Source organism: Spodoptera frugiperda, chromosome 3 (genome assembly GCF_023101765.2).
Source record: "Spodoptera frugiperda isolate SF20-4 chromosome 3, AGI-APGP_CSIRO_Sfru_2.0, whole genome shotgun sequence".
Taxonomy (NCBI): domain Eukaryota; kingdom Metazoa; phylum Arthropoda; class Insecta; order Lepidoptera; family Noctuidae; genus Spodoptera; species Spodoptera frugiperda.
In genome coordinates, this window is record NC_064214.1 from 1,332,772 (window position 1) to 1,359,770 (window position 26,999).

At 35.4% G+C, this 26,999-nt stretch overlaps 4 protein-coding genes across 5 annotated transcripts in view; 2 read left to right on the forward strand and 2 right to left on the reverse strand.

Moving 5' to 3' along the window:
* LOC118273901 (uncharacterized) overlaps positions 1-19,879 on the reverse strand; it is a 220,409-nt gene extending 200,530 nt beyond the window's left edge. Inside the window, exons 1-2 of the mRNA XM_050707832.1 lie at positions 19,052-19,879; positions 14,824-14,959 (exon numbers count right to left, since the gene is read on the reverse strand). Of these exons, the coding sequence (XP_050563789.1) occupies positions 14,824-14,959; positions 19,052-19,455 (540 nt within the window). The 5' untranslated portion in view covers positions 19,456-19,879. The remainder of the gene's footprint in view (positions 1-14,823; positions 14,960-19,051) is intronic.
* A 1,938-nt stretch (positions 19,880-21,817) lies between these two features.
* LOC126913065 (transcription factor Adf-1-like) lies at positions 21,818-23,297 on the forward strand. Its single transcript, XM_050707790.1, has 2 exons — positions 21,818-22,125; positions 22,503-23,297. Exons 1-2 carry the CDS (start codon positions 21,984-21,986, stop codon positions 23,075-23,077), a joined length of 717 nt encoding a protein of 238 aa, XP_050563747.1. The 5' UTR covers positions 21,818-21,983; the 3' UTR covers positions 23,078-23,297.
* A 21-nt stretch (positions 23,298-23,318) lies between these two features.
* On the reverse strand, positions 23,319-25,499 carry LOC126913064 (tyrosine--tRNA ligase, cytoplasmic). The gene is made up of 2 exons (XM_050707789.1): positions 25,159-25,499; positions 23,319-25,050 (listed from the first exon to the last, which is right to left on the reverse strand). The coding sequence occupies exon 2, from the start codon at positions 25,028-25,030 to the stop codon at positions 23,459-23,461; it is 1,572 nt and encodes a 523-aa protein (XP_050563746.1). The 5' UTR covers positions 25,031-25,050; positions 25,159-25,499; the 3' UTR covers positions 23,319-23,458.
* An 88-nt stretch (positions 25,500-25,587) lies between these two features.
* The window catches only part of LOC118274248 (RNA polymerase II elongation factor ELL), a 47,468-nt gene continuing 46,056 nt past the window's right edge, over positions 25,588-26,999 (forward strand). Inside the window, exon 1 of one of the 2 annotated variants that reach the window (XM_035591685.2) lies at positions 25,588-25,941. In XM_035591685.2, the coding sequence (XP_035447578.2) occupies positions 25,807-25,941 (135 nt within the window). In that variant the 5' untranslated portion in view covers positions 25,588-25,806. The remainder of the gene's footprint in view (positions 25,942-26,999) is intronic. The other variant, XM_035591684.2, reaches the window with a different exon arrangement.

Below are 26,999 nucleotides of genomic sequence, written 5' to 3' on the forward strand. Positions count from 1 at the left end.
TTAGTTAATTTTAGGGAATAATTTTGAATTACTATATATTGATATTATTTCAACTTAGTATCAAATAAAATTAGCACAGAGAAGAACTTAATAGAGGACGTACACTTTTTTATGATATAACCCAGTAAACGAGCAGACCGATCACCTGATGGTAAGTCATCACCGCTGCCCATGGACACCCGAAACACCAGAAGCGTTACAAATGCGTTGCCGGCCTTTTGGGGATTAGAAATTTGAGGGTTATTAAGGAATTGGGAAGATTGGAAAGGGTGGTAATTGGGCCACCGGACATTTACCCGGGCACACTGTTACAATTTGTTTATAAATATTGTTTACAATAAAATTTAGTTCAATAACATTGAAGCTACAATCAGACTGGAACGGAAAGAAGTCGCATCAGCTAAAACACAATAAAAAACCAATAACATTACATTTCGACTATGCGAATATCCCATTACGAAATGCGAAGAAAAAAGCGATGAAATATCTAAATACGATTACGATTCGCTTCGCAGATATTTTTATGGGACGTTATTGAGGAAAATATATCAAAAAGTTTTTTTTTTCATTCAACATCGAGCGATGACTGTCCGTGTATTTGAAGATTATACATTAAAAAGTAAATTATTTGGTGATCTCAACTGTCAACAACAATCTTTATCCTTATATTCCTTTGCTCGATCTTTTCCAAAGATTTTGTCTCTTTAGATGATAGCTAATTCACTTTCATACACAGCAAACAGTCGGGGAAAACCATTCAATGGCCTCGTCGCCTTGGCTGAGGCGAGAAGTAGGTCAGAATCTTACTGACTAAAAACCATCCCGTTCCTATTCCTGCTCTACGAGCCGGAGCCTCCGTAAAGCCTCTGGTAGTCTGTAGCTCCGGAAACAGACTCCTTGAAAATAAGTTTTAATAACATTAATTCTTTAAGTCAAAGTCAAATCATTTATTCCAATTAAACCATATAGATACTTTTAAAACGTCAACAAAGAAATAAATAAACAATAGTCTGTCAGTCTGTCCGTCAGTGAAACTAGGTGCTCGTTCCAAGGTACATAATACGATACCATATAACCTTAGCTTAATAATAATATGTACACTGTAATATACATTTCTAACAGAAACCAACAGCTTAATATATTAACTAATTCATGTATAAGATATATTCGTACGAAAATATATGAGATAAAGTATTTTAATAAATTGTACCAACCATACAATTGCTTAACCTTACAAGAGAAATTCAGTGGAAAAAAGTAGTCTATTATTGTGTGGCAGAAACCTATTAAAAACCCTATTAAGTTGTCTTTCAAAGCATTGTGTTTCATTGTTGCTGAAAGCTTTGAGGGAACAAAATGTACTGAAAGCAATTCAATTCGTATGTCTACCTTAGTTTGTGGAGCGTTATTAATTCATTTCGGTAACTTTGATATTGGATATCATTTGGGAAAATATTAAAATGCTTCATTGGATTAAATTTCATAAAGACCTTTAAAAATATCTGCCATGGCTTTAATGGGAGGTAGTATTACGTTTGAAGATTACAATAGTAATATAAGTTATTGATTACGAATAACTTTTCTTGGTTAATGAAACCAATTTTAATCAATTATAAGGCTGTATCAGATAATTTTATAACACCTTATATAGTTTGAAATTATGGAATTTACCACTTATTTTACTATACTTCAATTAATTAGGTAGTTAGTATAGTTTAGTTTAGTTTCTCACGATATTTATTATAAAAACATATAGCTTCTTGTTATTTGAATTTGATTCTTATTGAAAAAACGGATCTCAATTTCATTTTGTCATCTAACAATAGATTTTGGTATAACAGTATGTAGAATTTGACAACAGAAAACTTCACCTAAAATGTTCAATTTCTTAATTAGCGAGCAAAATTAATCGTAAAACAAATGTTTGAGGTTGAATAAAGAAACAAAAGACAGTTGCTAATTCACCGAGCCCACAGTCTTCAAGCCCGCGAACGACCGAAACTTCTTTATTGTGATTCAAATTATTCGCCTTTGCTTTTATTTCAAAGTTAATTAAACAAAAATCTGCCTCCTCATTAAACATTCGGCTATGTGTAAACCTTCATTTCTCTTTATTTTATTCCATAACTCCAGTTCTATTCAAAAACCTACTTTATTTTCTGATTCATAAACGTGTATTTTGAAGTCCAGAATTTTCGGGAACATCGTTGTTTTTCATTGCAATGCGAGCCCAGAGGCTTGGAACATTTGCATCACCTTTTGAGTTACTTACTTCAAGTTATTCTCATAAGTTACAAATGAATTTTAATGAGGGAATTGTTATAAAAAGTGTTAATTATTTGTTTTTGATCTAAATTTGATGAATCAACCAAGATCATGAAATCAAAAACTCCTTCAAAGGTCAATATAAAGCTATGTTATCTTCTGTAATATCTTTCAAAACAATTATTAGACTACGTAGGTAAAATAATACAATACTGCGTCCAATATAGAACCTAAAAAGGTAACATATAAAGTACAATTTACTTAGAAACATAACAAAGCACTTAGCACTCCCAAAGGCTATCCTAAGACATACAGACAGACTTTAATAAACTCCCTGATATGGAACCTAATATTCTGCACAGGCAACCCTCTTTATTAATATCAACGACCCACCGCTTACGTTCGAATGCACCCGTCAGATGGCGTTATTCTAAACACTGTGCTTCCAACGTTTCAATTAGCAAAACGGCAAACCTTTTAGGATTATTAAGTCATCACTCCATACCTATAAACTCTAAATGTTTAATCTTATTTGGCTTATACGATGACACATTGGTATGAGATGCGTCAATGTGAGTTCCTAAGCTGACAAGTAATATACTGATAATAGTGTTTAATTTAAAAATATATCTCGTTCACTAATTCCCCAATCTATTCTAGTAAGTTTTTCTTTTCGCCCAAAATCGAGACACGATTTCAGGAAAACTCTGACACTACTATCATCTTTGCCTTATCCTCTGACCTATAATTAAAGGGAGAAAAGTAACTAGTTATTTGCTTTGTTGGGGGAAAATCATCCAATGACTTCTCTCGCCTTAGGAGAGGGAGTCAGACTCTTACTGACTAAAAACCACCCCGTTCCTACTCCTGCTTTTCGAGCCGGAGCCCCGGTAAACCCGCTAGGTATTCCGAACTAATTATTTGCTTAGGTACTATTCTTAGGAAAAATAATAAACTAACTAACAGTCACGATAAGTAGGTAGAAACATCACCACGTATAGACTAGCGGCTAGTCTATTAAAACCCGTACATCTAGAAATGAAACTCATTAACAACACAATAGCTATTCTCATATAAACAAACACAGACATCTGAGAATATATCCATAAAGTAAATAATATAAATAAAGGCTGGAAAACACACAACCGGCGCACAATACACGCGTCTGATTGCGTCGCGACTGCAGACTACGCAAATTACGTCGTATACTGTAGCAAACCTCGTTTGTATGAAACCGTCTCCTCATCAAGGATTGTGTGTAAAAGTTTCTTAGGTTATTGGATTTGTTTCTGTATTGAACTGGAGGTAAGATAGGTTTTATTTCTTGAAATGATAGGTGTAAGGAATTGTAAGTATCGGCAGCTATGTTGAGTTCTGTGGAGATAATAGGAGGTATTTTGCACGATTTTAGTGGCTGTGCTAAGGAGTAGTAAAGTATTTGAATGAGACTGGGCAAAATCTGTGTCGAATGTTCGACTATTTGATTAGAAAATAACAAAAAATTTCGAATTATTCATAATTCATAACAAAACGATTTTATTTTTGTCACATCCTCTAAGGCGGGACAGCTAGTAAAATATTGTATTAACATAATTAGGTATTATTTTTGAAATATAACCTTACCTTTTAAACCTTCCCTGGACACAAATAATTCTTGATCAACATTTCCCAAATCAAGCCAACCGTTCTCGAGTTTTAGCGAGACGAACAGCAATAGATTTTTATATATAAAGTTTTTGTAAATATAACTTTAGCAACTAGGTAGGTACCTATATTCAATTGAATTGAGAACCCACATAGGTACTACATCGTAAGATAAGCTAGACGCTCTATTGTATACACATATAGTATCATCCTACAATGCACAACTTGAGAGCGAAATACACAACACAACACAGCAAAACAAAGGCTCTCGTACATAAAACAGAAGTGTACCAATGTATCTCTCAAAACTACATATAGTATCGAATCCCACAAACAACATTTTATCAAACCCGCATCGATTCACGCTGAATAGCTGAATACGCTTCGCAATAGAAAGGACATCAAAGTGCTTACAAATAGACTGAAGAAGTTAAGGCAAAATATGTAAATTTTAATGCCACGAAGTACGTTAGATCAAAGGGAAGGACAGGATCCGACTGATTTTCGCTCCACGTCGATATATTCCGTATTGCTTCGTATTTTCTTTTCCCTTTTTACTTTGGATTGTGATAGCCTTCTCATTTTCACTGCTTTTAAAGCTGTATGTACCACACAAATACAGATCTAGGTATGTGAGGCGTTGTTTTGATGAAAAATTGGTGAGTGTAAGGCACATAATGTTTCAGCCGGAGTTCCCGTATAGCATTGTACTAAAAGCAAAATTTTTGTCTCGTTAATGATTATCGTCAAATACTTCTGCCGATGGCAGAGTATGATGATTAGATTAAACGTTACACCCAGTAAACAGTTGATAAATTAATGGTGATCTAAATATTACAAAGATTATAACACTGTATTCTATAAATTCTTCAATAAAAAAAGATAATTGGAACAAAGCAGTTTATAGATTACATAGCACTTACTCGTAACCCAAGATGTTTAAAGCTAGAAGATATTTTGTTTGAAAAATAAATTGTGCGTACCTATTTCAATTTTGTTCACGTGTTGCATGTTCACGGTCTGATGAAAATTTTCATTGGGGTTTCGTAGCTACAAATAATAAGGTTTTTATAATAGAACCAAACAAAATATCGATTTATTTTTGTTTAAATCACAGTAATGTAGTAAACGTCATAGGAAATGAAATTGTTTGTCTACAGTCATCTCTTTACCAGTTATGTTATGAGTTACAATATAATAGGGGATACACCTATAGCCAAACCTGTTAACATTCATAGGGACCAATCCGCAAATATTTATAGTTATATCATAACAGTTAAAAATAATAGCCAAAATAACACCTTCTGTAAATGCACTTTAAAGTTACCAACAGCCACAAAACTTGCTCAAATAAATACACCAAACCGCAATAACGAGTGTAAACAAAACCCAAAAACACGAACGGACATTCAAAACGCATACCCAATAACACTTATCCCAACTAAATCCCCATTAACCCTTATCTCAACAGATATAAGACTCATAATACATAGTTAGAAGACCATTACATCTATAATAATAAGCATGTACTACCGTTTATTGACTGTTAATCATTAAACCCATTAAGGGTTCCGTGGGAGCAACGATCAAAGTTCGCCAATAATGGCTACTGCGTACAAAGGTTCCGTAATGTGGTTTTGTCGTGTCGACGGATATTTTGAGAAGTTAACGCCATAATTTTAGCACCCTTTTCAACACTTTTGGTCGAGTTTCGTGTAAACAAGCCTTTGGTATTTTCAGTTATAGAGGACTAGAGAGAAACTCTTTAGTTAGAGTCTTGAGATTAATTTTAGGCACTTCTATTAGTAATTGGTATAGTGCTAAAGTTTTAAAGATTAACGATAGATCGATGAGATGGGAAAGTTTTAACTATGTAATTTCTGATTGATGTTCTCTTGGAACTAATAATATAATCAGCTTGTCTTTGGTTATGAGAATAATCTCGACCAATGATGGGCGGGAATGTGTTCGAACTCACTTCAAATGTTTAGAATGTTTCTAAAACATAAGCCAATTCCTTAAGCTATAGAGAACATTTTTCTCAACTCTTTAGTTCTAGTTATGGTTTCTTTTGTATCGATGTAGCAGTATAACCTCATTTTATCATTATATTAGTTTAAAGCATTAACTGCCGAATGAAAGCAAATCCTCAGCTAAGCGTCGGTCACCAGTGCCCGACATAGCGGGCCATCCCAGGCGTTTGAATATAAGCACAAAATAACTTAATCACAATACCACACACGAACCTACGTCATGATACCCTTATTATCGAATTATCGACATCTGAAGAAGGTAACAAAATTCAAATAAATAAATCACTTCAAATAAGATTAAAGATGACAAATCATTATCATTCAGTTGCATTTGATGGGCGTCTAAATGATACAGAGTCGATAAAGACAGATGCTTTGTAAAGACCCTTGTAGGATCAGCTTTTATTGATGCATCATCTTCGTGTGTGACCCCTTCATGTAGTGGAACTGACAGTCATCCTAAGCTTGAAAGGAGATACTTCTATTGAAGCAAACTCCAAATGATGTTGGTAACTTTGATAGTTCTGAGAGCTTGGTACGAGTTTGCTTTCAGTTTAAGGAGATCGAAATGAGACCCCGTTTGGTGCTCTGATTGGCCGGCTCCAATTAATCAACCAATCAGACCGCCGAACGCGGTGTCGTTCCGATCTCATGTATTAAGGCTTCTGTGTTTTCTGACCATTACTTGTCTCACAAAACTTATTATGATTTGATAAAAAAAAACCTAAAGAAATAAATAATTTATTTCCTTATTCCTCTGAACATACTCGAAAATTATCGGACTGTATAATTTGAATAATCGAGAGATCATCTTGATTAAACTCATTTTCTTTTTAGACATAACTACTAAACGAAAAGTTTTGAAGTTTTTAGATTAGAACGATCAAACTCCTATAGTTACGAGAACGATCTAAACCTCCACTTAAAAATATGATCTTTTATTTAGATCACATTCTAAACTTCCAAAGTTTCCTCCCTCAATCCCATTAGCTGACAAACAGCAAAGCATTGACAAATACCCGGGACATGAGCCCATGTCGTGACATTTCCCCTTTACCCCGGGACCGTCCCGGGATTTACTGACACAAACTTTACCAATATCGAAGGAATCAATTTACACGCGTTGTTTAAACAAATACGAAACAATTGTGTTGATGCTGCGTAAATCCCGGGATTTGTTACTTTTCAAAACGTTTTATTGAATACTGTAATGGTGTATTGTATTTTGGTGCTTTTGTATATAATAAATGGAATATTGTGCTATTATCGTGGAACTTATTGATTTTCTGGAATTAAAAACTGTGTTTTACAATTCTAGAAAGGATACCTAAAATATTAAATTCTTGAATTAAACTTCCTCAAAGATGTTAATGATGCTATGAATAACCGATACCGACAGTTAATGAATCAGTTATGTGACATACATTTATTTAGTCAGAATATCACATGACATACATATTACTCAGAAAGTGGCGATGGCTGGGCAACTGGCTGCCGTGCAACGGATAGCGAGTTCGTTTCCCGCACAGAGCAACTCTTTGTATGATCCATAAATTTGTTACTTCGGGCCTGGGTGTCATGTGTATGTAAACTTGTATGTTGGTAAACGCACCCAAACCACAATACAGAAGAAAATCCAAGTGTGGGGCAATGTTTTTAAAAAAGCTGGAAGTACACATTTTGGAAACCATGTAGTAGCTGTATGAATATTAACCTTAAAATCACACCATGGGTTTAGTGACGCCTATATTAAAAGCCTTACTGCGCTCTATAAGTAAATATCTCACGGCAATCGCTTCACACTGTACCTACCTACCTACCGTCTAAACAGACACTTAAACTGCCAAACCTCATTACCATAATTAGATAACAAAGTTCGTGACAAATATTACATAAGACATTGACAAAAAATATTCCATTATTTAATATAGCTCCCGAATGTGTTGTTAGTATTATTAAAACCATTGTTATAAAATATCTGATTGGTCTTTCAATGTTTTTATGATCTATTTTTGCGGCTGAGAATCATAAATCACATTTGTTTTGTGTCAATGCTTACTATGAATTACGACTTATTACTATTCAAATAGGACCTCTAGCAGGTAAGTAAGTAGTACCCACGTACCTACTTTTCTATAACTATTTAATTCAACCAGTCTTCATTAAATTAAAGGACCTTTTATGCTCTAAAATGTTAGAGCCAATTGAGCCATTTCTAACCAAGAGAAGAGTATATTACCTGCTCCTAAATGTCCAAAGGGCTCAGTAAAAGAATTTCAGCAATCAAAATGAACATGATTCTTATATGATACTAGCTTCGGCCCGCGACTTCGTATTCTAAAATCGTTCAAACTGTTTCGGAGGAGTATGGCAACGAAAACTGTGACACGATAATTTTATATATTAGAAGTAATCTGAAACACATGATAAGATACTCCTAAAGTTGAACTAGCTTAATTCAAATAAGCAAGAAATTGCCCGAGTGTAGGATGCACTACAAACTTGAGTGATTGATATCCACATTACAAGTGACGGACCGTACCTAAACAACTCTAAATAGTACTGACAATACTACACAGTATCTTTCTGTACGTCTGTCTGTTTGACTTTTTGCGAACATCATAAATCACTTGGAACTAAAACCAACATATACATATAGTTACCTATATCGTATATCTTAGTGACTTAGTGAGTTAGTACTTGATGTCCAAAAAAACTGGTCCAACCGCAAAAACCTTAGCGAGATCGTATCTCCATAGTCAACGCCGACAGCGACAATGTAAATCAGAATAAGTGCCTAAAACATTCACGAACTTGAACCCTAAGCGGGTTTCGTGTGAAAATCACATATATTTGCACGGTTAAGTGGTTTTTTTACATACCATGTCTAACACGCGTGTTATTTCCCAAAGGGTTTGGCAGAAGTGAGATCATTTTATTTTAAATTTTCGGCTCTGATGTATACTTTTCTTGCGTATTGTAAATTCGTAAGTGTGTTTTATTGTTTACAAACATATTTTTTACATGGGTGCATACTGTATGACGAGACCAAGAACAAGAATAATTGGACCCAAGACGCCAGGCTGAGCAACATGCTACGATAGTGCACTTTTTTTACGGAATAACGGGCAAACGAGCAGTCTGGCCACCTGATAGTAAGATATCAGCGCCGCCTATAGACACACCAGAGGGGTTGCCGGCCTTTTAAAAAGGAGTACGCTCTTTTCTTAAAGGTTTGAAAGTAGTATCGGTTCGTAAATACTGCAGACATCAGCTCAAGCATGCAGCCAAAGCCAACAGGAATCAATGCAGAGGGTTTGTACTTGACAATTAGATACACTACCATGCATTGTACAATCGAGGATTTTACTCTACATTTGATACCAATATACCATTGCTCAGACTTTCAAAGCATTTAAGTATAGGTGCTTACTTAGCTTGATAAGCTTAATATATATAATCTTGTGGCGAGTTGTCACACTAAACGAATGAGATAATCATCATACAACACAGCAACACCAGTATATTATTATATCTAGATACAAATATATTAAAGTTATAGACATACTTACATAAAGGGACAGAGTTGAAAACCCCGAAGGGTAAGAAAAAGGTAGTCGCCAACCCAAAGTTTTATAAGGATGTTTGGTCCCATGTGATCCAACAAGTATATTGCTATGTGATTGGCATTTATCGGGAATATTTTCTACATTATATTTATAGATATTTCAAATACAGTCTCGCATTTTTGGATAATGAAATTTTTAGTTAATATAGGTAAATGCGTATATTATGTCATTTCTTTTTGGGTAAAGTATTTGGTAAAATGATAAAGCCTATCAACAGTGGACATCTTGTTGATGTAAATTAACACTTCATAATATGAGACTCAACTGTAATCACAAGAAATAGATGCTTCAAGACGGTTGCAACTTTTCCGCATTAAACTCTACATAGATATTCCTGAAACACCTGACTAACCAACTTCCGATATATCGCTTATATGGCACCTCCAAATTGCTGATGCGACTTAGCGAGAGGTACATAGGCCACAATACGTGGTGCCTAGGGACAGGGGATGGATGCAATGTCATCACGGCGATTAATTAGTGGAAAATGAACATCGCACGACTCGACATTTTCAATTACAGCCCGTATCCGAAACTGAAGTTGATTACAGTAGCCGAAGGGAATAGTCGAGTGGTTTTAATACGCATTTGTAATCGAGTTAAAAACTACCGAGTCGAATGATTAACGGATTTTAGAGAGGCGCTTAAACAGGATTTTTTGACGGTTCGGATGAAGCTGTATTGTCGGGTTTTTATTATATTTCGTTTAATTTAAATTCCTGGGTTTCGGGGGAATGTGTTTTATTTTGGAAACATGCTGTACCAGCGACTTTTATCACGAAATTGAAAGCACTTATTTAGATTGGGGACATTGATGAATAACCAACTACAGAATTATCAGAATTAACCAGAATGAGTAGATAAGTAATATAATTAAAATATTATTAGAAACAACATTTGATGAGACAAAACATCACATCAACAGCCAATTAGTGGCCACTGCTGACCAAAGCCTCTTGTCACATGGAGAAGGTTTGAGCATTAATCACCACGCTTGCTTAATGCAGGTTAGCTAAACAAAAAATAAATACCACAAAATAAAGAAAACAATCACAAACATAAAATTATAAAGACCAATGACGATTATTTTACGAACTTTACAAATAGGTAATAGTTTCAAAATAAAATGTACGAAAGTTACACCTGAAACTGAGTATATAGGTAGAAGTGAGCGAGCTGAGTTCCTACCTATACATACAGGTTCTTGTTAAGCGACTCGTGGTACAGAATGTTCCAAGTTTTCTCATAACGAAAGTGGAGAGCTAGCTTAAGCTCTCCCTGAGTGTTCCTACAGTTTTTGTAGACTTTTCCTTTCGACTGTACAGGACTAACGTATGTAAATAGGCTAGCTGTCTGCTATGGTTTGCAGTTTTTACTAAGACAGACATTTCAAGTAACTGAGTATTTCATTTTAGTTGAGCTATGCAAAAATGGTCCGAAAAGCTACCACGATTTGAAAGATAAAAGCAATTTTAATCACGCTATTACAGACACTTTTAATGCAAAATTATCAGTCTATGTTTTATATCGTTAAGTTGAAAAGTAAGAAAGAAAAATAAGTTGAAGGAGATTTACGTAAGCTAAGGTACCTAGAAAACTGAATGAAATACACTTCATTGAAAAGGATAAGCTAGGTTATACCGTAAAACACTAGAACGACACAGCACTTTAGCCCGATATAAAATATATCTAAGGCTTAAGGTTCGTTGAAGTGAAGTGAAAATTTTATAGGCTCTTTTATAAATCCCGTAAAGTATAGCAGTTGGAAAGCTAAAGAGGAAAATAGCAAAATGAACCTAAAAGACTTATCCCACCTGCGAAAAAGATTTATAAAGAGCTCAACATTTTAAAATGTTTTCCAACAAATTTTTCTTTTGAAATGATATGAAGCAAACGACACGAACGTAAACCGTAAACCACAAGCGAGGAGGTAACACGAGGAAATCTATTTTCCAACATTTTCGAAGTCTAGCAGACTTTTATAAGTCTGCAGGGCACATCTGGCGTCCGCATTAGTATGTTGATGAGGCAATCGCGATCACGGCGGGGATAACGTGATTTATATCGCGGATAGGGTTGGCTGCTGAACATAATAATTTTAGAGGCACTCAGTGTTATTGAGTATTGGACATTTTAAACAGCACGTACTTTATTGGAAAATCTTGAGCTGTCCATTGGAGTGGTTAGTTTTATTTGTTTGTGTTTTAAAAATAAATCAATTTTTATTTTTTGTTTTTGCAAGTTAAGTTGTATTGGAGATAATGATAATTTAAATTAAGTGATGGTGATGGGATTTTTATTATGTAACAAGAATATCTAACAGTTAATTAACTATTTAAACAGTTATTCTCGAAAATAAATGTTTTCAGACCATGATCACACAATACACTAATTTTAACTATCTATCAATACCATAAGTCTTTTCTTACAAGTAAACACTGAAATAAATCCATCACGGAACACTATAAACAAAGAGGCACCCCTAAAACCATATTCCAAGGATAAATTAGGGTCGTGTGTCAAATTTTTCACGTATTTTCCTTCGATAGGCTGTCGGCGCGTCGGTGACCGCGCCGGTGTAATTGATAGGACAGATGATATTAATGTCCCTCCCCAACACAACGTGTGCACACAATTTATGTTGCAATACCACACAAACTACAACGCACCCCTTGTACACGAATATTCAGCAACTGTTTTCACGCTAAAACTGAGTTACGCAACACTTTGGGGCGTATTTGTTTAATATTCATACGTAAATTAAATAAAAACAATGTGGAAATGAAGAATATGTCCCTATATCTGTTATTTTCATTTAATTTTGCTTATTTATTATTTAAGGACATCATTTATTTGTGGAATTTATTTTTATTGACTTAATTTAATTAGTGGACCTACAATAGTACCCTGTGAGACACCAATACCGAACCAAACTAATAAACATTTTTGTTGTTTTATTTATTTCCCAAATGTATGAATTCGAGGTAAAATAATTATTTAAATAGGCGTTTAAGCGTAGCACTTTAATGATAAAGCAAAATAATTTTAATTTTAGACTACCACTCTAGTCAAATGCTTGAGGCAGTTCACAAAATATATTTATCTAAGCATCTATTTATTTACCTATTCAAGTCAGTAAAGTAACAGACGTGTAGTTAAATATTTACCACGATTAGATTACTTTTGTTGTATCTAAACAAAACTTACATAGGTAAAAGGTTTATTTATTACACAATGTTATTAGTGGAAATTATTTCAGCGATTGAATCCTGACTCGCAGTTTCTTGATGTGAATCAATGTTTATTTTTATTATTGTAAGCATATCAATCTGGTTTACAATCTTGACCACTTAATCGACGCGACGCTATCTCAATGAAGTAGATAAGAATCTTGTTGGTAAAACTAAGCATGATTGAGCATTTAATATCGGCTTCGATACACGTATCATATGGAAAAATTAATTCTGTAATAACAACAGCAATATTAATGCAGGATATGGGAGTTTTAACAGTACATTCATGATAACCAGAAAAGCGACTAGCGGCATCTATGTCCATCACGTTAAACTTACTGAACCTCCTCTCAGCGCCACCTAACGATGTAAATGAGAACTACTTGGTACGAAGCTTGTCTCAATTTCTCAAATTTTTGGACATGCGCTACTAGATGGCGCTGACTGTCCAAAGTTAAAGCAAAAGTAGTGATATCTTGTGTTTTCAAAACATTATTAGTCATCTTTAATGTTTCATCATCACCGTTTTTAGCCACAGCCTGAACAATTACTAAATGTGTAAATATCTTTGTTTTTAAATTTGCATGAATATGTATTTTATAAATACTTGATTTAGCAGCTCTAGTGTAGGTGTACTATACTTTTATAGGTCTTATAATCAAATAGGAAACCTTGTATTCTATTATTACACAGTAAAAACATACTGCTACTAGTTCTATTTTTATTTCACTGTACTAGGTTCTTTACCTTTTACAGCAAACAATTCTGCCCTTCCAATTTGAAACACCAATTAGGAAAACCAAATTACGTGCTGATAGTTCAGTAATTTGGAACAAAGCAATAAGATTTGTATTTTAAATAAGTAAGTACCTACTATACTACGATAAGGCTTTAAGCGATTCTGTGAAAATCCAATTTTTTATTTAACACATAAGGAAAATCCGACATTGTAAAGTTCATGCGATTTTCTACTAAGATTAAACCAAGAACGAGCGCTAATACAATTTCTGAGAAACACGACATATTGATAGTACTGAAGTTCAATAGGGTTCTTTTGCGGAAATCCTTTCTGGTAGACTGTAAAGTGGATCCTTTGTGGAGGAGATGGCTCATCTAGATAAGTGGGTACGCTTTCATGGTAAGAACGGCGGCGATATCATGCGAGCCCTGACGTGCTTTGACACTCCAGACGGCTTTCTAAGGAACTCGATTTTACAATGATAGGAAAGGGTTGCCACGAAAATTAATTTTGACACCGCTGTGGATTTAAAAAAACGACACCAACACCGACGTGGCGCTACCGTTGTTTTAAGTACCTTGAAGTGAGTTTACATTTTGTTTGTAATAAATACGAATTAGCATTTTGTAACAATAACAATGGACACTAAATTGACACACACATGCAGAATAAACAGTTATATCAAGAAGTGTTTTGACTCGTAACTGGTTTTTCAGATTGTAGGTATCTGCTTCAAAGTTCATTGCACTTCCGTGTAGCATTAAACTAACTAGTTATTTAGTGTTTTTCGTTCATAGAGCCCCTATATAACTAACCACCTACATTGAAACCTAGGTATATGTAAAATGCGGTGAGCCGAGCACAGTTCAATAGAAGTCTTCATCTTTTATGTACAATAGATAGCAAATACGCCTACGCTTTGACGTCAGATGACGCTAAGGGTCCATTGTTTGGACCGACGAGAGAAATGATACTGTTATCGCCTATAATTAATCTTTTCTTTGGACTGTATTCTGTAGCTACTTGATTCTCATATTACTTAGGCAGTTTCCTTGAGACTTACACGTGGCGAAATATATGACTGACGACTGAATTGACGTTGTAGTCTCAATGAGTCTTAATAGTGAGTGCTGTATGATTGTTTGACTTGTACAATATACTATCTTCTGTACATTAGACTAATCTGATTTGCGTCATTGATCATCCTGTTCCATATCGACCAGTGGTCAGTCTTGTATAGTCTTTAACATATTTATATTCGCTGTTGAGATGCCACTTACCTGTGAGCCTGAAGCAAATTCATCAGCCGGCGGTTCCCTGGTGAACCTCTCGAACTTGAAGCTGTTGGACCTGTAGAGCTCGTTGTCCTCTCGCGAACGTCTTCCACGGCAGAATCGACGGGTTATCGAGGTGTGCCTGAAAGTTAGAGAGTAGTGGTGGTTATGTAAGAGAACAAGATGCAATGAGAATGATTTTACATAACTTAGCACGCTTTTTGTTTCTAGTAGAGATGGGTAGAAGTAGATAAATTCAATATTTTTAAACTGGCGTGGTCACAAACACTAACATTAGAACTTAAAACGTGATATTTACCATGTTTATTATGTGATGATCAGTGATCACTGTTATTCAGTTCATCCGTGATAATGGCGCTTGTAACAGTGTCAAAATATCAGAAACTCATAGATATTAATAAACATGGTAAATATCTTAAGTTCTAATGTTATAAAATATTTGAAATGTACTGCCCATCTTTTAGGAGATAAACATACATATATCCCATGTAATAATAAGGGTCCCTAATTTAACACGTTAACCACCACGTCGGTCAGTGGTGACCGACGCTTAGCGGAGGATTTGCCTTCAACGGTTTTCTTTCGGCAGTTAATGCTTTAATAGTCTTACTGAAAATAATAACACGTGGGAGTTTTTAAGATAAACTGATTTCGTAGTTTCTTTCACACTAGCCACGTTTTATCATTGCGCCCATGTGTGTGATATCAACCACATTGAGACCACATATGACATAACATCCACCACCGCACCAAATTACATTTTCGGAATACACTGAAGTTATTTTGTCACCCTATTCAAGACATGTTTGAATTTTAACTAACGTCTATCAGGGACTTTATAAATAGGTGATTCCGGTTTTTCCTGTTCTCGTCGAAATTTAGGGAAATCCTTTATTAGTGCTCCCCTACATTCCTTAAAGAACATTGGTACATGCCAAGTTTCAACTTCCTAGGTCCAGTGATTTTAGCTCTGCGTTGTCTGTCAGTCAGTCAGTGAGTCAGTAACAGAAGAGTTTTATAGATATAGGTACACAAATTACAAATATTATATGTAGACGTACCAACATAGGTACATACAACATATCGCAACATGTAGATGTTGCTACATAAGAAATTGAATAAGAATCAAATATTCACAAATCAATTTCCCAATATGAAATCTGACCCAATCGTCCAGAATATCGGACAGTGGGCCTTTTTAAACATTTCTATCGATTCAACCCTCGGAGACTCAGGGAATTCCAAAAGCCAATAAATGTTGCCAGCGTATAACACCTTCTTGCATGAAATTCCTAGACCAAAGCCCCTGGGACTAATGTATTGCCATATTGCACAGATTAAAACCATAAAATGTTTCCAAGTAAAGATAAACTGGCTACATTATTATAATCTGTTTAGCAATTAATTTAATTAATTGTGTTTACTTAATCTGGAAATACGTGCTCGCATTGATAATGGAACTCTGATAAGAGATGATAGCAACAATATTGGGATTGGAACTAAAGTTTTACATTGATATTGTTGACTCAGGTTTTGTAAAAGGTAACTTTAACTTTTTAACAGAATCTTTTCCCTCATTTAGATTGTGAATTTGTGACACAATTACTTTTGATAGAAGAGAATAAAATAACTAGATTTCTTTCGCCGTTCTACCTAGAACTTGGAATATAATTATAATACCAATGAAATCAAGGAAAATACCTCTTCCTCACCATTTCATTTAAAAATAGAAATGCCTAAATAGATATGTCGTGCCTTAGTAAAGAAGAAGCTAATATTATTTATTTTGAGCCATGGTCGTCCTACTGCAGGCCGAAGGCCATCCTTGAAGAAAACTAAAGTATGGGTTTTTTTCTATCACAATTTGGTATTCTGTGACACCTGGATACACCACCTACAAGACGTAAAGCTAATATCAGTTAGTACAGAGAATTATCTAATTGCAGCACAAAAAACAACAAGATTTACACTATAATTAACAACTGAAACATTTGTTTGCCAAGAGCAATTTGTCAATCCATCATCATCTTTTGATAAATAGAATCCATACAAAATATTACTTAGGTAATCATCGCTACATAACATAATGAAGTGCTAAGAAAAATAAATACTGCTATGATTCGAGGTATCGAAAAAGAAACAAATATCTCATTATACCTATTTGAAATTACAAGCCGAAAAATACATGACGAAAATAGAACTTTATCATATAGATTAGAAGCAGCTAACGTAGAACAATATCGTTTCAATTTCGTATCAATATCATAAATATTATGAAAGGTAAAGAACAAACAACATCACGCCTTTTTTGTCGCGTACTGGGCAGATGTTATCTGTATGGTGGTAGCCGAAAGTGTAAAAGGAGTATAGGAAAATTAATGAGAAAATGTGTCGTCGATATTGTTAAGATATGGAAGAACATGTACAAGAACCTCAACATTATCATCATCAGTAACAGCAGCAGCGAGAATACATCCTCTATAGTGAAGAAATCAAATCTCCTATCTGTGTCCTAATAAAGAAAGGGGATTGGCCATAATTTCCACACTGGCAGGCTTTAAAGAGGAAATCATCCAATGACTTCTCCTATCTTGGAAAAGGCGAAAGAGAGTGTCAGACTCTTACTGACTAAAAACCACCCCGTTCCTACTCCTGCTTTTCGAGCAAACCCCCTAGGTAGTCCGCAACTCTCGACATTTGGCAGGTTTGATGTTAGTTAAATCACTGACAATTTAATGTAGAATACTGCTGTCCGTCCCTTAGTAAGTGGTTACAGTTTTAGGAGATACCGGCCACAAGAATTGACCATAGATACCTACGTACATAAAGCCAGGCCCTAAACAGATACTAAACATAAAAATTGTGTAAAAGTGGGAAGGTAAAACTGTTGATTGATAAGAACAATACGATGAGTCAGGCATTTAGCCCTTATCGTGTTTAAGTCTTCGTCAACGCTAAATTAGTACCTAAGTATATTATGGTACTAGTCCTAACGAATTATTACCAGATAGGTCCAGTCAGAGATAGAGATAGATGACGTACCTATTAGATACGCTATCAGCAAACCTTTTACTCGTAAAAAGGGTACCTAAGCAAGAAAGAGCACCTAGCTTCACTGACAGACAGACTGACAGACAATTCAATTTGACGTTTCAAAAGTGCCTAATTTAGGATTAATTGAAATAAATGCTTTGACTTTGAAGAGTGCACCTTCAATAGTGCACCCACGTTACACCATGTCATTTTTGTTGCCTTGTTGTTTACCACATTGACCATTTTTGACTCCCTTCTACTTACTTACTAGTAGAAGTGATTGTTTCGCATATCGCACCCAATAAACACCACGCGACACGAGAATCCAACTCCAAGTCACGTAGGTAGACACGTGGGATATCTCCAGGTATCAAATAAGTATATATTTCTACTATATCATCCTTTATCTATCATCAGGGGTCCTATGTCTAGGTACGTTTAGCAGTAGACGTCTTATAGCTTATTAATTATGATAGTGATAATGATTAGATAATAGCTTATTAGCGAATAGAAAGTCTCAAACATTAATTCACTGTTTTAAGAGACACTTTTATATCCTGTTATTTTAAATGTTTCTTATTTTAAATTAATACTTGATGGAATAACTGTAAGTTATTGAAATCCGGTCAGTGGGTAGCCTTAGGGGCGGATTTGACAAAACGCTACGAGATCTGAAATCATATCTATCACTATTTGAACGATAGCTTCTATCCCATTGAGCCATCTCTGCAAAATCCCTTAGTCATACGTTTCGCTAAGAGCAATCAATTCTATGACTCACATCCTATTACGAAGTCAGGGAGCAGAATCAAAAGCAGTAATCGTGCTCCTAAAAGCGACGTTAGTTTCTCATCCCATTATTAAAGTTAGATTATTCCGCAGCTTGCATGTAATCCAATCTCCTCGTATGTAAGAAACTAAGTTGCGCACCGTTGGAGAATTTAATTTATATTTAATCATTCATCATTAACCATCGTTAATTTTTTATGCGTAAACAACATATTATTTTGCGTCGGCCGCTTGTTGCATTGTTGCGTCTATACGAAGCTAACTGCAAGTTTACATAAGACGAACTGTAATCATGTCGTGCAATCTACCGTATTGCAGTATAATGAACCTGGTTGATAAACTAACCGACTAATTAATATTATAGTTAGGTAGATAATTAATAGTTAGGTACCTAGAGTCGCTGGAATGCAACGGCCATTGTATGCCGAATATCTTCAACCTGGCCGGGGGACGCCTCTTCTGCTCGGTTCGAGTGTTCTCTTCAACGGGTGGAGTGTGATGTCTACTGCCTGATGAAGCCCGAGTGCCACTTCTACGACGCCTACGACGCCTTCTCTCAACCAAAATAAAGTTGTCCCCGTTCCTGATAATGTATGATGAGCGGAGTGTTGACTTCTCCTCGCCCTGCCTTTGTCTTATCAAGTCAGCTGTTCTCAGTGTGTGTATGTTCTGATACTCGGCCTCCTGTGGTTGCGGAGCAGGAGCTGGCGTCGCGTCCTTGCTAGTGCTAGTCCCGCTTCCATCCCTCTTCTTTCGGGAGGAATGGAGACCAACTCGACGCCAAACCTTTTCCATCTGTCTTTAATGTCATCCCATTATTATTCCCACTAATCGTCGCAATTTCAGCGCGACCAATCACTTGTCACTGTAGGTACGCACAATCACAATATTTACTGAAGCATTTATTCCAGAAAGATCATGGAATTGTTCACAGAATATCACCGAAAGATGTCCGAGATTCCCACATAAATATTAACACAAATGAATCACTGTCCAATCAGCCGTTCCCTGTCATTGTTCAGGTTGATAAATATTTCAAGAGTCCTCAACAAATCCTCGGCTCTCGGCCGGAGATTACGTGTCAATGTTCAAATCACAGAAATCAGGGCGTATATCATTAATTTCTCTTATTAAGACGTACTAGGTTAGTAGAATTAGGGGAGAGAATAACGTGTTTTTTGACATCGCACTTGCAGAAGTCCCGGCCCTAACAGGGTGCGGGTGCAAGCTTTGCGCATGCGTGCTCCCCCTTCACCCGTAGCCCCGTCTGACCGAAGCTCCAAAATGGCGGACCTCCGACCCCTTCCCGTTATTGAATATCTAATTTTATCGCCGTGCATTTATTGTATTCGACTGCAATGCATTCACGGCCTACTTTTATTATTATCCAGTTGCCTAGCCCGGTCAATAACTTGCGTATAAAATTAGAAAAATTTAAGCAACTTTAGCGCGATGACACGCTGAGCTTTTTACATGCTTAAATATCTACATCGTCAATTTTTCCTATACATCTAAATACACATTTATTTATATCGCAATATTCTACGATCAGAGTAAATCTATACAACTCTTTAATAAACAAATTACTTTACAGCCCCAGTAATACCGCCCGCCCCCCTACTTAACTTCCCCCTGGGGCCTAGAGCGTTGCTTTGATAACTCTTCCAAAGTATGAACATTAAGTTGGTACATGATATACTTCAACTTCTACACAAAGTTCCTATTGCTTTACTAAAGTTAGGTAGGCAGAGGAAACAACTACTTATAATAGCTATCAATAACGATATTATAAGTAAGTTGTAGGGAGATTTTATAAAGATAAATTTACAAATTTCACTCTTTTCACTAAAGGAACATTAAACTTGCGTTGTGTGAGTGAGGTTACCGGAGGCCGAATTCCGAATCTTCCCAATCAACATTAACAATCATCAACAACCAACGCAAGTGCGTTACAATTTTAACACTTCTGGTGTTTCAAGTGTCCATGGGCGACGGCGATTGCTTACCATCAGGTGATACGTCTGCTAGTTTACCCGCGTGTTCCATAAAAAAACGGGTGGACATTACGGCATACACATAACATAATAACAAATTCGTAGCATGGGTATAAGTAGTAGGTCTAGGTAGGTATATACCTACCTAAAACATGGCGTGAGAATGGGTGACATTAAAATTTCAGCATAATAAGGAAAGTTACTTTATTCAGTACAAAAAACAAACAATTAAAAAGGTCAATGCTCTTATCGTTATTTTTTATAACATAATCTACTTATTTAACCAGTAAATTACTCTATTCTTAAACAACTAAGTGGGTTACGCTAAAGTCGAATAGCTTCAAACACGGCTGCTGAGTCAGAGGTTTCGGTTCGATTTCCAGATCGTCTGAATCGTTATGATTTTCAATCTCAGTTTTTAAAATATTCGCGTAAGCATATAGTTCTGAATTGTGCCCAGATTCCAAACGCTAACATAGGAATAGACATACTTAGGTTTGTCTATTTGGCTCTATTACCTACCTACGTAATGCGAAAAGTAAGAACATAGGTACTAGGTAACATCCGACAGACTAACTTTGCTTTATAGCATCTCATAAATGTGCATGATTAGAAAATTTATCATTTTTTTTTTTATACTGAACCTGTAGGCACAGGTTCTGGGATTAACGCGTGAAGATATGCTAAATGCTCAAGTAGAAGGTTCTACAGTAAAACGCCACTAGATGGCGTTGCCTGTCACTTTGACGCTGCAATAAGTATACAATTTGAAAGATATTAGAATAAATTATAATTGACATAATATGCATATATTCATGCTTGTATTAATAGATAAATTATCTTAAAATATGATAACATTATAGCTTCCCCTACAAGTGTAGAATTTGTAGAAATAAGAAACTGAGCGGTAATTTCGAATACTTTCGAATGTACCACAAAGGCTCCTGAATATGTGTATGTATCCCATGTAGGTACCTACCAACCCAAAAGAACGATTATATTTAGGTAGTTATAACTTACATCTAACTAAAGGAAAGTATTACGTTAAATAGGTACCTATGTACCAAGTATACAAACAAATCACAACAAATAGAATTTGATATATCATCGAATATGCAAGTCGGGCGCGATGGCGCACGCGACACGTTAAGTGAATGTATATCAAAATCAAACATAAGACAGCGACCAATAGGAACACAAAGCCGCTGTTACGTCATCGCGACAACGACGCAACACGAACTCCGCCATGTCGCGTAGCCGACATGACGCGATAGCCAGTCAAACTCGAGCTCGAGTAACAACAAGGTGACGAGCGACATTCTCACAAATATGTCTGATAACAAAACCGTACAATTAGTGAAAGCAATCGAAAAGTTTCCATGCCTATACAACTACAATATGCCAGAATACTTAAAAAAGGATTTCAGTGATAGAGCATGGCAAGAAGTTGCTAGTCAAACTCAACTCGCGGGTAAGACGTTTTAATTGTTCAAAACAACTAGCTATGTAGTAGCTACGTATGTACAATGACATGTAGGTACGTTTTAGCTAGGATTACATATATTTTATGCGTTCACACATTGATAGGTGGGTAGGTACAGGGAACAGTCGTTGTTTATAGTTTAACTTGACATTGAATGAGTAGGTAAACAAACGCATTTTTGCTACAAATAATAATATAAATAACGATCTCTAGGTAACTTTTTACTGAGATTAGAACAGTTAAATAAGTACTTGAACTAAATATTACGTAGTATAGTAGGTACTAGGTAGTTTAAATACATTTCTGACTGGCGCCATGATTTATTATTATGGTATAACGTTAAACTACGTTAATTGTTTTTTCAGTTGGTGAATGCAAAGAGAAATGGAAAAATCTAAGGTACGGGTTGCTGCGAAGTTTAAAACTAAACCCAGATGGATCAGAAAAAAAGAAATATTATTTGCACGATGACATGGAATTCGTGCTACCATTTATCAGAACTTACAGAGCTGACCCTGTTGTTTTTCAACAAATAGATGCTGAAACAGATGAAGAAATGAATGGTTATAACGATCAAGATAACGAAAGTGCCCCACTGCAAATTCAATATCAAGAAATAGAAGTACCTGAGCCACCAAAAAAGAGGTCTAAAACAAACGACAATTTTATCAAATATTTGCAACAAAAGCAAAGTAATAATTCGAACAACAATGAAGTGAGCGACGATTCAAGAAAAATGTTCTTATTAAGTTTGTTGCCTGAAGTTAACGCATTAACCGAATGCCAAATGAGAATGTTCCGAAGAAAAATTTTTACGCTGTTAGACGAAATTGTAGATAGTCCAAGTCAATATGAGAACTGTTTATTTCAATGGCAAAAAGAATCTATGAATCAGGAATCGCACAAAAGTTCGGACACAATTAAACAGGAACCGCTATGATGTATGATAAAAGGATAAATTTGTTGTTAATATTAATTTGATTGTATATAATTTTATTGGAGTTGGGCTGGAATACTATGTATTACTGTCGTAAATTTTTATTTCATCAGCGCCATCTAATATCAAAAATACACATCGACTCTCCTCCAAGAGATGGCGTCCTGTTACCTGAGAGCAAACAGCACCACATTGCTCAATTTTGATGTCTAGAGAGATATGTTTAATAAAGAAAAACAAGTAATATAACAAAAAATATTTATTATTCGTGAAATCATGTACTTAGAATAAAAATAAATATGCTCTGCTAAAAGAATATTTATGATTTATTACAAATTATTGTACAAATGCAAAATAAATGGCCTGTTTAAGTTGACAAGTAAACTATTTAATAGGAGCATTCTTCATTGATTTAGTAGTAACTGGATTTCCATTGACTTTGCTAATCAATTTATTGTCTTGCCATACTGCTAGAAGAGCATCATTCGTTTTTAGATCAACTTGCAGTTTTTCCCATACCTTTTTCTTAGGATTCAAAACATCATCAGGTTCTCCTGTTTCATACCCTTCTATAACCACTCTATCACCTGGCTTGCTGCCCTCTGGGGCCAACAAGGGTTCAACCTGTTTAGGCTCATCAACAGAAGCACATAGCACCATACCTTTAGATTCAATACCACGCATTTTGGCTGGTTTTAAATTACACAGAACTACTACATCTCGGTTCTGCATTTCTTCTATAGGCACAAAGTTTACCAATCCTGATACAACAGTTCTAGGTTCTTCCTCTCCTAAATCTATTTTTTCAACATAGAGAGCATCTGCATCCGGGTGCCTTGAAACTTCAACTATACGTCCGACTCTAATATCAAGTTTCGAAGGTGTTATTTCATCAGCCGCCTGTGCATTTCCTTTAGATTTAGCTGGAGGTGGGTATGCCTTCTTGGCTAACTCTTGGAGATGAGGTTGTTTGAATATTTCTTGAATAGGACCTAAGAGTTTGTTGATGGCTAACTCAACACTGGCCTTAAGGTCCCCTGGATGAATTTCCTGTTTAGCATAAGCAGATTCCAGATCTTCAAACTTAGTAAACTCGACATTACCACCATGCTCTGGTGCTCTAGTTATTTTGAAAGTCTCATCACCCTTCATCAAAGGAAATACAACATATTTAGTGAAAGACAAAACACCATTGTCAGTAATATTGCCAGGTTCACAGAAAGCCTTTTTCAACTTCTTCTTTACATTTGCTGGGTTGTCTAATAAATCAATTTTACTGTCCTCTTCAGATGCAGACATTTTGCCACCTGTTAGACCAGGAACCATAGGATTCATTAAATGTACCCTTTTGGCATACCCTAATTGAGGCAAATATTTTTCAGCCATAGTAAATATTTTCCTCTGATCTACTCCACCAAATTGTGCATCAACTTTCAAATATTCTTCATCTAATGCTTGAAGGCCAGGGTACAATAGACCACTGAGTAATGGGTGATCAACCTGTTTCACTACCTCAGCACCAGCCTTTCTAGCATCATGGTCTGTGACTACAGATGACATGCGATATACATCAAGGGTGTACTCTTTGCTAAGCTGATAATCAGTACCCTTAACAAACTTCAACTTATCCAGTGGTACCCCAATGGACTGAAGCATGGCTTTGATAGCAGCTTCATAGTATTGTACACGGAGATTCAACAGATCCCATGGTGCTTTCATATTATCTAAGTAAGCATGTAAATCCGCAAATAAAATAGTCACCTCACAGCCAGCCACTAAGAAGTCTGCTATCTTCGACATCGGAACAAAATAAGCGACGTGGGGTCTCCCAGTTGTAGCTGTGCCCCAGTATATTTTAAGATCCCTTTGCTTCAAGATTTCTGTAAGCCTGTCATCTCCCAAAACTTCTTGTAAATTACGAGTTATAAGGGTTTTCTTTTCCTCCATAGTAGCCATGGTTAAAAATCACCAAAGTTCTGCAAAAAAGAAACAAATCTAGGTTAAGACACGAATAATTTGGAAAGGTTTTCATTCATTTACTATAGTATTTATCACAAATAAGTTGAATGTAAAATGAAAGTTACCTGCCGTATGTAATAGAATTTCAAATGTGCGGTCAATAAATAGACTTAAAACCAATAACTATCAATATGTTTTAACTACACTTATTGTAGGACAAATACCATACGAGAAATAATAACACGTAAGTGAAGTGTCTTACGAAACTAGATGAAACATAACCTCTAACGTTGAGATCAGTAAAAGTGTTAAAAAGTAACAAAAATTCACAAATTTTAAGTTAAAACGATAAAGTAAACACTTTTATTGTGTTTTAAATTATCACATTATAGATTCTCATTTGTTAAATAAGAAAAAAATAAAAAAATATTGGAATTTTGACAGGTCTGAAGTTAGCTACAGTTCAAAATACTTGTTACCAACTGCTAATTGGCGCTGCTGTCGCAGTGAATGCTCGCGTTTCCTGTCAAAAGCGCCATTGCGCATGACAGTCAGTGCGGCCTTGCAGACTGAGAGCGCTGCCAACAAAGGCCGAGTCGATGGGGTTACAAAAAGATTGTTAATTTGGACTTCTAAAACCCTTTTGTTGTTGTAATTATAATTTTATATAGGTTGTGAATTTGTGATTACGGTTAAGAAAATGTGTGAATGATATGAATCGTGACGACTAGCAAAGGAGTCAGCTGGTCCACAGTGCGAATAGTGAATAAGAAATGGCGGCCTTGCCAGCAGGTGTTCAGTATGGGTTATCATCGGAGTCTAGTTATAAAGAAAACAAGGAACTAGTGTTTGTGAAATTAACGGATTCAGCGCTTAAAGCTATTGAAGACTTTCTTAGAAATAATAGGGTAAGTACAATCGCCATATTGTTATACCAAAATAAAGATAAGCCAACAATGTCAGGCGCCATACTTATATTACAGTAATTGAAATGAAACTGCAAATTTAGAAGGTTTATTCGAACAAATCTGTTTTCTAATCATGTTAATTGGCTTCAAAACAAGTTTAGGTAGGTAGCATTGCGATATAAACTCCTCTCCAATGTCACGCCACGTCAACATGTAGAAAATTTGCTCTGTTATTTTCACAGATTTACATTTCATACGGCTATAATTAGAGAATTCGGACTTATTGTTGCGGAATTCGACGTTTACCGTGGAGTTGTGTTACAAATCGTGGTTTTTTACTCGCTACCGTTTCACGTAAAGAGAGATTGTGCCCCTGTAAGAGATATCAAATGAATTCAGAATAAAAACATTCAAGACGAATACTTATCTAGTTTACGTTCTGGAAAAACACCACGCAGTATTTGTCGATGTTGTTGATTTTAGTATGTAAACCAAATTAGTGTGTTAATTAGGGTACTACAATTCTCAGTAAAAAGATTTGCATTATCATTACCACTAATACTCAATATATCAACAACTTGTTTTCAAAAGGACTGCAGCTGATGTTGGAACTTTGTTCCAGAATAAATTATAGTAGACTTTATCATGATGGGTCAATACTACTTAAATGTTCAAGCATTACTATCACAAACATCAAATTACAAGTAACTTTATGAATACACAGAAATTACTTAACTACAATACTATTTTGAAAACATTCACTAAATGATACATACAGTAAAGATATTTAAAAATTTACACATGTATTTAGTTTGTCTTCTGAAACATAGTTACTTGTGTAATGACTGTCTAAATATTGCAACTTTTCATAGGTTCTGGTGAAATGAAATCATAGCTGAAATTACATTTGCAATGTCAAGAATCATGCAACATTTTATAATATTGCTGGATTATGATTTACTTGAATAAAGCAGAACTAAAAATACAGTTCTAAATCTACATCACAGATTTCATCATGCTTTAGCTCTACCTGCAATATTATTGTTTATCTTACTACA

Excerpts from the sequence above, each read along its gene's own strand:
- LOC126913065 (XM_050707790.1), top strand. The coding sequence starts at position 21,984 with ATGTCTGATAACAAAACCGTACAATTAGTGAAAGCAATCGAAAAGTTT. Across the intron at positions 22,126-22,502 it reads TAGTCAAACTCAACTCGCGG|TTGGTGAATGCAAAGAGAAA; the intron begins GTAAGACGTTTT and ends TTGTTTTTTCAG.
- LOC126913064 (XM_050707789.1), bottom strand. The coding sequence starts at position 25,030 with ATGGCTACTATGGAGGAAAAGAAAACCCTTATAACTCGTAATTTACAA.